This window comes from Gasterosteus aculeatus, chromosome 9 (genome assembly GCF_964276395.1).
Source record: "Gasterosteus aculeatus chromosome 9, fGasAcu3.hap1.1, whole genome shotgun sequence".
Lineage (NCBI taxonomy): Eukaryota > Metazoa > Chordata > Actinopteri > Perciformes > Gasterosteidae > Gasterosteus > Gasterosteus aculeatus.
The window spans coordinates 6,351,917-6,364,259 of NC_135696.1; the positions used below are offsets into that span (position 1 = coordinate 6,351,917).

Sequence of the window (12,343 nt, forward strand, 5' to 3'; positions counted from 1 at the left end):
CTCATTGCTATAATTTTTGCCTGGCTAGCAATTACTTTCTTTTTTTATCTTTGGGATGGATCCCTCGATGGACTTTATTAAATTTGGTCCATTTAGTTTTCTTGTGTGTCAAAAAAAAGAGTTCAATGTGTCCAAAACTACTTAACCATAACCATAAATCTGCAAAATAATCAGTCCTGCCTGACCTCTCGCCAGAAGTATAAACCATCTCGCCAAAACTTTGCTGCATGACATTACGTTTTTCTACTTCGCTTGTACTCGCCTGCCTCGTTCCCCCGAGCCCCGATTTCTCGCCCGCTCGCGTCTCCTCTCAAGCCCACCTGCTTTTGACCTTTTGCCTGTTTGTCACACTAAAGATCTGGAACTTGCTGTCTGAAAAAGGCGCTTGAGGGTTCCTGTCTATTCTGTGCCACCAACACACTTTTTAATACAATTGTCTTTGAAAGATTTGATCGATATTTATCTGTAAATCCAAACTTTCTGGAAAGGTCAATGTCATTTGCAACAAGGATAATGGGGTCGTTTTCAATTGCTAAATTGAAATAACTAAGCGATTCCGATTAATTGTTGACAGTCTTTGACTCGGTGCGAAGCAGATCGGATGATGTGTCTTTAAAAGGTTCCTCTGAAACATACATAAATGTTCGAGTATGAATCATCCTTGTTCATTGAAAAATATTATATATATATATATATATATATATATAACAGCTTTTGAACTCAACACATCCAACTGTAAAAAAAAGAATCCTCATGATTCGTATCAAATCACATTTCTTTTCATTTGAAATCATTGGGAAATCATAGACCTGTGAAATCAAGTGTTTCAGAGCATCAGCTGTACGCGTTTAATTCTTTAATCAACTTTAATCTTTGTACCTGCTTAATATTTCGACCTGCTAAACGTCATTTCAGGAGCAGAATTGATATCTTATTATGTTCTGGGAGACAGATGATTTTATTAAATATTACGAGAGCAAACCAATCAGAGCAGAAACTGAATGTGTCTCTTCAGGGAGCACTCATGTGATAATTATCATTTTGTGTCTTTATCAAATGCGGTCTCGTGAAGCCCTTTGAGACGGTAATTATGGACCCAATCGAAAAAGTATTTCAAACGTCATTGTTGAACTGGTGTGAGTTCGGGATCTTTTCCCTTGATTCATTACATTTTCACATATCTGGTTACAATTCTCTTTTCTGTTTCTGTATTTAACAAGCTTGAAGGAGAAAGAAAACATTACAATCTTAAGTTATAAAAATAGTCTAAATTCATTACAGTGTCATATCATTTCAGTGAAGAATTTGAGTTATTTGGGCTGAACAACTTGATCCTCTTCCATTCACATGTTTTGCTTCTCAAGTATGCAAGAACCTTGAAATGAAAAGCTGCCAATAAGAATAAGGGAGGGCGAGAGTTATTGCGGGACTCTTCTTTTCTTTGCACGGAGCAGCAGATGCCTGCTGCGAGGATGGCTGCGGCCGAGCCAACCCAAACACACGGGAAACACCTCCAACACGTGCCCTGCAATGCTTCAGAGAGAAGGGAGGCTGGGAGAGGCTCAAATGTTAAAGAAGTTTTACAACCAAAATTTCACAAATCAAATCCCAGAAGATCCGTTTCATTTTTCACACCTCAGATGAAAAATGTCCCGTCTCTGTGGGTGAAGGAGAGCAATCATCTATCTCTGCCTGAAGAAAAGGAATGAATAGTGATCTCTGACTCCTGAGAAGGTTTCTTTCTCTTTTATATCATTTCAGAATCTATCTAGTGGAGGCGGTAATAGAATAACTTTCCTGTACATGTAGCTCCTCTTCTGCAGAGATAAGGAAACGCAGACACGCATGCACACGCACTGATCAGCCCACGCTGTTGTCACAAAATTCTAAATGTATTTTCACACTAAAGTGAAATAAGTTGATTTGATAGAGTTTAGAGAGCTACTACCTTGGCTTGATTCAACCCCATTGTGAGTTTTATAGCACAAAACACCCAGCGGCAGGCCTGAACAACCTGCATCGCCTCCTCCAAAGCCCCTCTGGGGACAGCAACTATGGGATAGTGAATACTGTAACATATTCAATTTGGTTATTGTGATAAAATGATGGGGAAGTCGCGTCAAAAATGTACAGCCAATGTACAGCCTCAGTTGTTAGTTTATCATTTGAAACCAAGAAAAGCCTCCGATTTGAAGTCCAGGAAGACTTAAAATGTTTCATTTCTCTATCTTTAATGTTATGGACTTTCTGCAGTTTGCACCAACCTGGAGCTGAACAGGCCCATTATTATCTCATGTTTTTTAAGTCAACACTGGGTGGGTTGTGAGCACTGCCAGTGATTGACTGAATTAATTAATCGAATTTTGCACCGTGTGGAAGGCTGGATAATCAACTGGGAAAAACAACCCAAGTAGCCCCAGATCCTCAGCCTCCCTGAATCCTATTAAGGAAATTCCTAATTTCATTGAGTTGTAATTAAGTGCTAATTTGGCAGAGGACATGTTGCCATTACTGTTTCATGTCAGTTGAAATGTCAAAGGGCCGTTGTTTTTTTTGCACGTCCCACCAGACTTGTATCAAATTGCTACATATTCCTCACAAAATATATGAAGCACCAACCTGTTAACCCAAGAACTATGTTAAACGAGTGTAGAGGACATGTTGCCATTACTGTTTCATGTCAGTTGAAATGTCAAAGGGCCGTTGTTTTTTTTGCACGTCCCACCAGACTTGTATCAAATTGCTACATATTCCTCACAAAATATATGAAGCACCAACCTGTTAACCCAAGAACTATGTTAAACGAGTGTCGAGCATAAATAATAGTATATAATCAAGTAGCACTTGTTTAATAATTAACACCAATTTCATGTTTGAAATGCTTTGTCTAATTATTGAATTGAACGTGTCCGCTGTGTTGGAGACAACGTGCTTTTACTTCTGGAAGAGAACGCGCGCGCAGCGGCGTCTCCAAGAACTGCAGCAAGTGGAAAGAGGAGGAGAGAGGAAGTTCTCACTAACTTTTTTCTTCTTTTTTTTTCTCTGCCCGAAACGATTCTGGAGAAGGTCTCGTTAGACTTTCGGAAGAAAAGGATCGGATCAGCGGAAGAGAGGAAAACACAGGGGCGATAACGGCGTCTTATTCGTCCCCTTCTTCTCTCTTTGTCCCCCCTCGCATGAAAGCCAAGAGCAACGAGTGTTTGGCCTTTGTCCCCGAGTGGTTCGCCCCTTCCCAGGCTGAGAGGACTTACACCATCAGAGGCGATGAGATGTGAGTGAGCTATGCCTTGTGGAAATGGACAGACTTTATCCAAGCGAAAACATGGCGTCTGCGTCCCGGGACCGTCCGGCTTCTTCTGCAGCCTGCTGGCGGCGCTCTGCTGCCTGGGCGCGTGGGGCTCCGGGCCGCAGGGGGACGGCGCCAGGAGCTGCTACCCCTGTCCCGTCAACTGCAGCTGCGCGCCGGTGGGGCCCCAGCCGTCCTGCGTCGTCAATTGCTCCAACGTCGGGCTGGAGAGGGCCCCGGCGGCGGCGGAGGTCCCGCAGGCCACCAACGTGCTGTGAGTACAGTGGTGACTGCGTGTGAACAACACGCCATGGTGGGGAGCGTTGGAACACATTTAAAGTTAAAATTAATTTTATTAATTTTTTTACTGCCGTAGCTTTGTGTTTTTTTTTTTTTTCAAATTAATATTTTTTGGGCTTCATTGACGTGTTGTTTGCATCATCCACAATAATAGTTATTGAAATTTTTGTTTGTGCTCTAAATGTTGTTGTCATGCCTGAAGCCCAAATTGGGTCATTGGTTGTTTGACAGAAAATAAACAAGCTGTTTTATATAAAGTAGCTATTTAATATAATAGATACTATAGTATAGCTATAGTATCTATTATCAATTATTAGCATTTTGCTGGTATTAACATCTTCAGCCTCACAAACAACAAACAAATTAACAAAACAAATTAAAATGGCCTTGAAAAACCTGCACAGGACGTGCGCACTAATGTAGGTTAAAAAGTAAAGTCTGACAAATAAATAAATAATAGTTCTAAAAATGTGCACAATATTTGGATGCAAACGTGGTATAATAATGAAGGAAGAGTAGGACATTCTTCTTACAGATTATTTATATTCTGTCGAAGGCCAGACTTGGTGTGACGCTGTGTGTGTGTGTGTGTGTGTGTGTGTGTGTGTGTGTTTTAGTTTGGTTTCTGTTGAGTTGGTCACCAGAGAAGTGGAGCTGCCGTTTGTGGTGCAGATCAGTCTTCAGCCTCTGGTGCTGCTGCAGCGAGGACATTCTGTTCTGCACTAACGGAAGACATATGTTATCAAATATTTAGTATTTCCTCTTCCACTACCTTTTTTTATTTAAGTTAAATATTTACCCTTAATCGGACATGTCCTCATTTAATTGGGTGTAAAGCAGATAAAATAGTGCGTTTCAGCAGAAACTCTTTACATCTAAAAGCATGTGTGAATATTTGTTATTATTTGGTTTGTATTTGAACCTTTTCCCCGCATCTCAACGAGCTTCCTTAATAGCACTCGACATTTAGTCATCATATTTACACAAGAGAGGAAGAGTGCTCTGTTATGTGCCCTGCTAATTAGAGGCAGACTTTGCTGCAGGCTCTGTCTCTAATCACGTCTGACTCTATCGGAGCCATAATTGTACAGATCAACCTCCCCGGTCCAACTGTACCAGCAGAAGCCATATGTAGACTCGCTGTGAACATTACTGCCCTCTTGTCTGCTCCCAGCATGCACAGGCCCGTCTCGCCACTCGCTATTTAAAGAATACTAATAAAGTTGACGTCCAGGGATTAATAGGGCAGAGGGGGATTCTGTCTGAAATGTGTAACGTGTTAGAGATTCCAATTTAAAGATATCTTTATAACCTTCTACTGAGTGAACTTTCCCGCCTCATCAGGGCTACCATGAAAGGAAATGGTGTCAAGCTGTTATCGGTCTCACTACCGGGAAAGAGATGTGGCCTAGAACTTGAAGCACTAATTCAAGCCACTATTCTTTAGCTTTCATTTACACAAATGTGAACATTTGGTGACAGAATTGGATTTCAGTCCAGTTGGTTATTGGCACAGTTCTTTCCAGGTCTCGGAGGAGTAAACAAACTGTGGATCTGCACTTGGTTTGTCAAATGTTCTTTCCACATCAACTGGGGAAGATGCTGTTAATTAATAATATACTGTCAGTGGGGGGCCGAGAGTGTGGGTTCTTGTGAAGATAGTGTGTGTCAATGTCACAACATGGGGGTGCAAGTCACGACCCGACGTTTGACATTTGACTCACTCACTCACTCAGTGTCTTGTGGTTGAGAATGCTGTGCGTTTTCACCGCACACGGACTCCGGTACTCCTGCTTGGGTTCACAATGCTAGCAGCTGCGTGATACCATCATGTGTGGTGTTCCAATGGGGTTGTGGGTCCGTTGATTTGTATCAGGGCGTCCTCCATCAGGTGTAGCCCTGTGAGACTGAAGGTACACAGGACAATTTCCACACATTTATTTGTGATATAGATGTTTGGTGGGGGGGTTACGGTGTGCGGTTGATGAAAATGTGGTCGGATATACAGTGTGTTCTACGTCGGAGTTTGAAATTAATTGCATTATTTTTGTTTGTTTTGTTTGGATAAAAAATGAAAAGGGGTCCCGCACACCCGACCACCATACGAGGGTGGAGAGGGTGGGAGATGAAGTGAATACTGTACACTATTAATATCGCATCATTAATAAATCTGTTCATTAGTTTTTCATTAACTATTTATGAAATCTAAGTCACCCACACGCCACCACACAATTGCCCTTGTAACTAGAGGCAACATCTATCTGTTAAGGATCACAATAGACAAAAATATTCCCTCTACACGCATTTGAGACCGAAAAAATAATGCACTTTACTAATATGTGTGAATAAAATCAAATAACATTACGTTAATCTACAAAAAAAATCTAATAGTTAATATCACATTTTAATGCGTCGCAGGTTCATGTAATTTCATCAGAGGCTTTTTCTTTGGTGAAATGAAGACGGTGACTTTTCACCCGTATGGTTGTGCTTGTGTGTCAGCGAGATGGTGACAGAGAGGCTTGATGGATTTACTGCATTCTACTCAGCAGTAATGTTGTATTATATTATCATATTATGTTGTCCTTGTAAATTTCAAAGACAGCGTTGTGTAATCTTATGACATTATTAGAGGCTAAATGCCACTCTGAAGGTATTTTTCCTATAAGAAAAACCATGGTTCATGATTACAAGAAGTACTTCCTTTTATCAAATATAAGAAACTACTTACTACTCCAATCTGAGCCGCATGACTCTGATTTTGAATTTTTTTGCTCTGTGGTCTGGTATTGTATTCTGTTTAAAGTCACCCGTTGTAGGAAACCACACTACTGTTTGTTACACCGTTTTTCCTTCAGTGAAAAGCAACAGAAATGAATCTGATGACGCTTGTAAAGGTTAGACGGTAACACAAATAAGTGAATCCAGAACAATTCATCCAATTTACATAAAAGGGACCTGACATGAAGAGAGAGCAGTGCCGCATCTCCTCCTCTCCTCTGCGCTCCTTCCCAGCTTCACATTAAATGTTTTAGACACACCATTTATTTGAAGAAAAAAAGAGAAATCTTCCTGTGTAAGTGAAGTATGTTAACGTAGTACAGTGCAGTTGGAGAAAAGCATTCCAACTACACACCAGGCCATCTGTTCCAACCCACACACGTCATAAAAATCTCTTAGCACTTCATATGGACAGTTTATGCAATTCCGAAATTACTTCTGGGAAATGCTTGTGGATTGCACTGTTTTTTTTAAGCCTCTGCAACCATCGTTAAGTGTGCCGACGCCTGTAACACAACCTATTGCGAGGCTGTGTCCTTCCTAGGACAGAAGGAAGGACATTTAATGTGAAACTCAACTTACAGTGCTGTGATTTCCCTTTAAATCTTCGCAGGTTATAGAAGCAATAAAATACACATTTATGAAAGCCTTCACACACAAGTACCGTGTGCATTGAGATCAGTTGAGTCAAATGGAAAAGAGACACAGTGTCAGAGTTGAAGGACATTTTTCAAAATAATATTTATTTTGAATAGCATGCAAACACAATAGGTGTGCTGCATTTGTCAGGATGATCTCTGTACTGTAAGACCTGAATCGGCAGACTCAGACTCAGGCTCCTGACCTTCAGTCTGCAAGCAAAAAGCAAAAGCAACTGTTTAGTTTGCAACCACACTTTTTTTTTCATGTTGCACCTATTACCTGAACTGCAAATACGCATGTGATCGTATCAGGAGAACTGTGTGGTGTAACAATGGCAGGGACACGCAGACCCACCGAGCATGCGTGGCGACGCTCTTATGAGACGCGTCTTTTAACAGGGGGCAGATTTGTCTTTGCGCTCGGTGCTGAGGCTTCACGGCCCTTTCCTACCTCCGCTCCTCTCCTTTTCCAGAGGTGATTATCATCCATGCAGCAACACACACACACACACACCAATGCAATTGGAAAGGAAAGATTGAATCTACCGGACATATCCGAGGGAGAATTTGTTGTGTTACCATGGTAATAGTAACTCATGACATCACCCTGAAAAGCACAGACATTCCAGGGGGAAGAAACAGGGAGAGGAGAAGACAAACTCCCATGCTCTCCTCCTCCAAGAGCCTGTGTGTGTGTGTGTGTGTGTGTGTGTCTATGCACTTAGTCATTTTTAACTGCTGGTAACAGAAATCTCTTCAGTTCATTATTAACTCATTTAAGAGGTTTCACAGCAGACTGAAGAAGGAACTCACTTTTGCCAGGTGTGTGTGTGTGTGTGTGTGTGTGTGTGTGTGTGTGTGTGTGTGTGCGCGCGTTGGTCTTTTGCTTTTAATGGTCTCTTAAACTGTTGGTTGGTTTTTAGCATTGTAACTCCTCTGTCATCTCCCTCACACTAGCACAACTGGCCGCTGACACATGTGGACAACACTTACATAGCCGAAGCATTGCCAGATGTGTCCTTCAACCAGAATTCATCTTGATTCAGTGTATTCAGACGGTAAAAATATCAAACTCACTTTAGCGTGATAATCTACCGCTCTGTGGTCCAACATAATGCTCTGTATGTTCCAAACAGGCATACATTGACGCAATGTATATGTATATTGCTAAATACATAAGGAAGAGCATCATGGCTTTGATGATTTAACCACACTTTGCTGTGCCGTAGAAAAGTGTTTTAAGATACAGGAGTGGTTTGAAAAGTTTCTATGGATGTTTTGGGAGTAGCCCTTCAAAACTGATCGATTTCAAGCTGAACACAGGCGCTTGTCAAAGCAACTTGACAAAGCTGTTGTTACTTCCCACGGAAGAAGTGAAGGCCGGTGATTGGATGTTATTCCTTCCATTTAGATATAAGCAGCCATTGTGTGTGCACGGAAGCGTGTGCGTTTGTTCCGACATTTTGAATTAAAACCCTTCCAGAACACGATGCTGCAATGAGATGCTAGTTGGTTTGTTTGCATTTAATGTTATCATGTAATTCAAATATGTACCCAAAAGCTAATTTTGCCTTTTCAAGTTTTTATCACGTAAAAAAATAAAATAAATAAAAGAACCTGTGAAACTGTTTCTTTTGATGTTTCACAGTTAAAATAAAAAATAAAAATGATCACAAAATTAGGAAATTAGAATTTATGGATGTTTGTTTGGGTGGTAATTTGCGTATTAATTTTTTCATGTCAGTAAACATGAAACTGATGCAAATTGAGAAGCAGCACAAAGGGCAGCGCGAGAAACGCCCGAGACAATCAGCAGCACTGGCAACACATGGGCTTCGTGTGCCAGTGCACTCTGTTAAAAGGCCCCCTGGCCTCAGGTGGTGTCTCTCTCTCTCTCTCTCTCTCTCTCTCTCTCTCTCTCCGTCCGCCTTGAGACACCCTGTTTGCTATTTGGGTCTTCCCCTGCCTGAACACTCAAACACACACACACACACACACACACACACACACACACACTCATGCACTCACCTCCACCACTGACTCCACATGCCACTGTATGCTATGAGTCAAATAAAACTCTGTTCTGACTACTGGCTCGTGGAACCCCCTCTCTGTTGTCATGGCCGTGCGGCCCGGAGGGTCGCAGCAGAGACAACAGTGAAGAGGTAATATAGGGAGCAAAATATGAAGTGGCTGTCAGCTTATGGTGCAGAGGGTCGAGCCAAATGACTCATTTCCCTGCGGATCTTTTCTCAGCCAACTTTGTGCTGTCGGAGCGACTGCTGTTGCTTGTCTCGATGGCGTCGGAGGCTTAACTGCCGACGTACTTCATTATTGTGCTCTCTGCTCTTTCTGTTGCACTTGTTCCATCAGTGTATTTGGAACGTTGCCCTTTTGCATGAAATTAATGGCACTACAGTCCTGCATGCACCGCCTGATTGCTCAGGGCCAAATGCAAAATAAACCTTGAGTAGATTCAAGGCTTTGAAAATGCACGTACACGTTCTGTCAATTTATACAGCAGTACTTGGATGGAAATTTCAAAACATGTGCAAAAGCCTGATTTCCATCAGTAAATCTGCTCTTTGCATGTACTCACCCTGTTCCCACAGCCTGCTTGGCATCAGAGTGTTCGCATGGGGGAGTCTCGTAGCATGCTGACTTTAGCACGCGGCTCAAAGCGATGCGATTATTGATGCAGTAGTGAGCAGTTTATTAATGTTGTCTCTTTTTAGACATAGAAGAAAAGATAATTCAACCTCAATCAGTCCAAAGTTCAATGTAAGTTGAAGGAACGAGATGTATGAATACACAAAAAACAAGCATATTCCATAACTCTTATTCATAGAAACCGCACGTAGGGAGGGAGTGAGTGCAGCTCGCCTGCAGACCAGTATTTGGAGTTTAGTGGCCAATGACGAAAAGAAGCCGATAGCCCTGATGGCGCTTTAACGTTGTTGGCTTCATTGAACTACACGAGTCTACACAACTTTTTTACAAAAGGCCAATGAAGACACATGTACAGTAGTAAGTGTGTGCTCGGTTTTATTTGATCCTCTTTAGTTTTTTTCTGCATTTGGCACAATTTTTTTCACGTTTATGTTCTATATTCATTAGTTTTTTTGCTCACAGTGACATCTGTCTCATCATCTAGGCTGATGTTTTGATATTGATGCATTTATATTTATATACTTTGGGTCTACACTGTCGTAAATAAAGTGAAATAAGTAGTTTTCCACATTTTTTTCACAGCTTGAGAGCCTTTTTTGATTTAGGCCACGCAGTTTATGACTTCAGCAAATTGACTCACAGTTTCATTAATCAGAAAAAGAGTCAGCGATGAGGGCAAGAAAGTTTTACGGGAGTTTTGTTTTCCTTGCATTCATTGACAGGATCTAAGGGTTAGTGAGTTTTTGTGTGTATGTCCGTGAGTTGGTCTTTGAGTGAATGTGTTGAAGCGCTGCAAACAGCTGCCCCTCGCCTGCCAGCTGGACACCAGACAACCCAGCCAGCAGCATCTGGAAACATGGACAGAATGTTCTAAAGTGGAGGCGAGAGGAGACGGCTTGTGACCCTGACAGACATACCAGGAAGCAAAACGTTTGGCCTTTTGGCCTAAACCTCTGCGCTCAACACCTCTGCCTCCCCATCTCCTCGCCCCGTTCCTCTGATTTAATGCCCACTTCCTCTCTTCCTTCAATGGGGAAAGTACCCCACTAGAACCCACCCTCCTCCCCCACACACACACACACACTTACAGGCTAGGCTCGACAGACAGTTTATCCTCTGCCTTTCCTTCACGTCTACCGTATTCTCGTCTAACTATCATCCTTTGCTTTTGGTCCTGCTGCCCCTCCCGTCAGACTCGTATAGGTCGGCCCTGCCTTGGAACATAAACAAAGCAGCGCAGGGGGAAAAAAAGGGAAATAAATTGGGATAAGTGACTGGGGGAGGGAGGGAGATGGAGGAATCGGGCAGGCGGGCTGAGGGGGATGAAAGCCACCGCACAGCAGTCTGTGTTTAGTGGCTTGGTGGAGTGCAGGCCTTCACTTACGGGGACTTTGACCCACTTTGCCACCAGGCAACAGCCGATACCGAAGCTGTCCCACGGTCAGACCTACATCACAGCTCTCATCACAACTTTCCCCTCCTTCCTTGTTGTTGAGCGCGCAGAAGAAGTTGAAAGCGATCTAAATCTAATTTTGTGGCTTTCTTTGTCGTTTTCACTTCCTCCATGGCTCATTTATTTTTTCCTTTGCCAGAGGCCGGACCCACTCCTCAGTCATGCCCTCTGCCCAAGCACAGAGTAGTCAATGAGGACTGTGTGTGTGTGTGTGTGTGTGTTCTCCTCCTCCAGCTCAGAATAAGTGGCAGCAGACAGGCCTTATAAGGACCGGTTAGATCATGGGCCACACCGTGAGTAAAATAGAACCATATGTCTGCTGTGTGTGTACGTGTGCATGCGCGTATTACTAAAACCATGTGTGTCCAGAGGTAGCCGAGAGAACGGGAGCCTGTTGCTAATAGACATGGTGAAGGTCACATCGTATGGTCACGTTAAACACACATGCACACTTTCTCTCCACTTAATCCCCTCTTGTCTGTGCGCAATGAAGTCAGAAAGAACGTTTCTGCATACAGTTGTGTTTTACTCGCACAGACATGCACGCACACCTGACTTTGATATCATTACATAAGACATCAGTCTGATGTGTGACTGCTTTCTCAGATGAGCCCCTCGGTGTGGCCTGGTTTCATCTGCTGATGGGTAAAGCAGAGATCCCTCTCTCTCCGTCTCCATCTTTCTTACACAGCTTGTCTGGAATGTACAGATGTTTCCTTTTGGGAATGGGCGTCCTGCTCTGTTAACACACATGCACACACATGCACATAGAAAGAAAGAGAAAGAGGTGTACATTCCCATTCAGTTAAACATACATTTTCCCGTCTTAGACTTTGATTTTTAATTTTGAGTGTAAAATGAACACACTGAATATTGCCTGTCTGTCTGTGACACGCACGCACGCACGCATGCACGCACACACACGCACACACACACACACACACACAGGGTGTTTTGTCCTCCCACAACCTTTGGCTACGTGTTATTCTTTCCACCTTTGTTTTGCTTTGCTGTGAAGGGAAAGTCTTCATCCTTATTGGCGGTTTTAAGCGGAGCGGCATTACCTTTCTTGGGTGAAGCTGTGATTCTTGGTTGCTCAAGTAACCTGGTCTATTTGAAGTAGTTTTTTTTCTTTCTGAAAAGATGACCGTGATGATATCATAGTGATATATTCAGCTTGGGATTTGTTTTTCAAACAGGAAACTTTTTTTT

General features: G+C 42.6%; 1 protein-coding gene across 4 annotated transcripts in view; it reads left to right on the forward strand.

Annotated features, from left to right (window-relative positions):
* The first annotated feature begins 2,972 nt into the window (after window positions 1–2,972).
* The window catches only part of pkd1a (polycystic kidney disease 1a), a 45,465-nt gene continuing 36,094 nt past the window's right edge, over window positions 2,973–12,343 (forward strand). For 2 of the 4 annotated variants that reach the window (XM_040185755.2, XM_078080290.1), the window contains exon 1: window positions 2,973–3,560. In XM_040185755.2, the coding sequence (XP_040041689.2) occupies window positions 3,283–3,560 (278 nt within the window). In that variant the 5' untranslated portion in view covers window positions 2,973–3,282. Of the gene's footprint in view, window positions 3,600–12,343 lie in introns of all 4 variants that reach the window. The other 2 variants (XM_078080292.1, XM_078080291.1) reach the window with 2 other exon arrangements.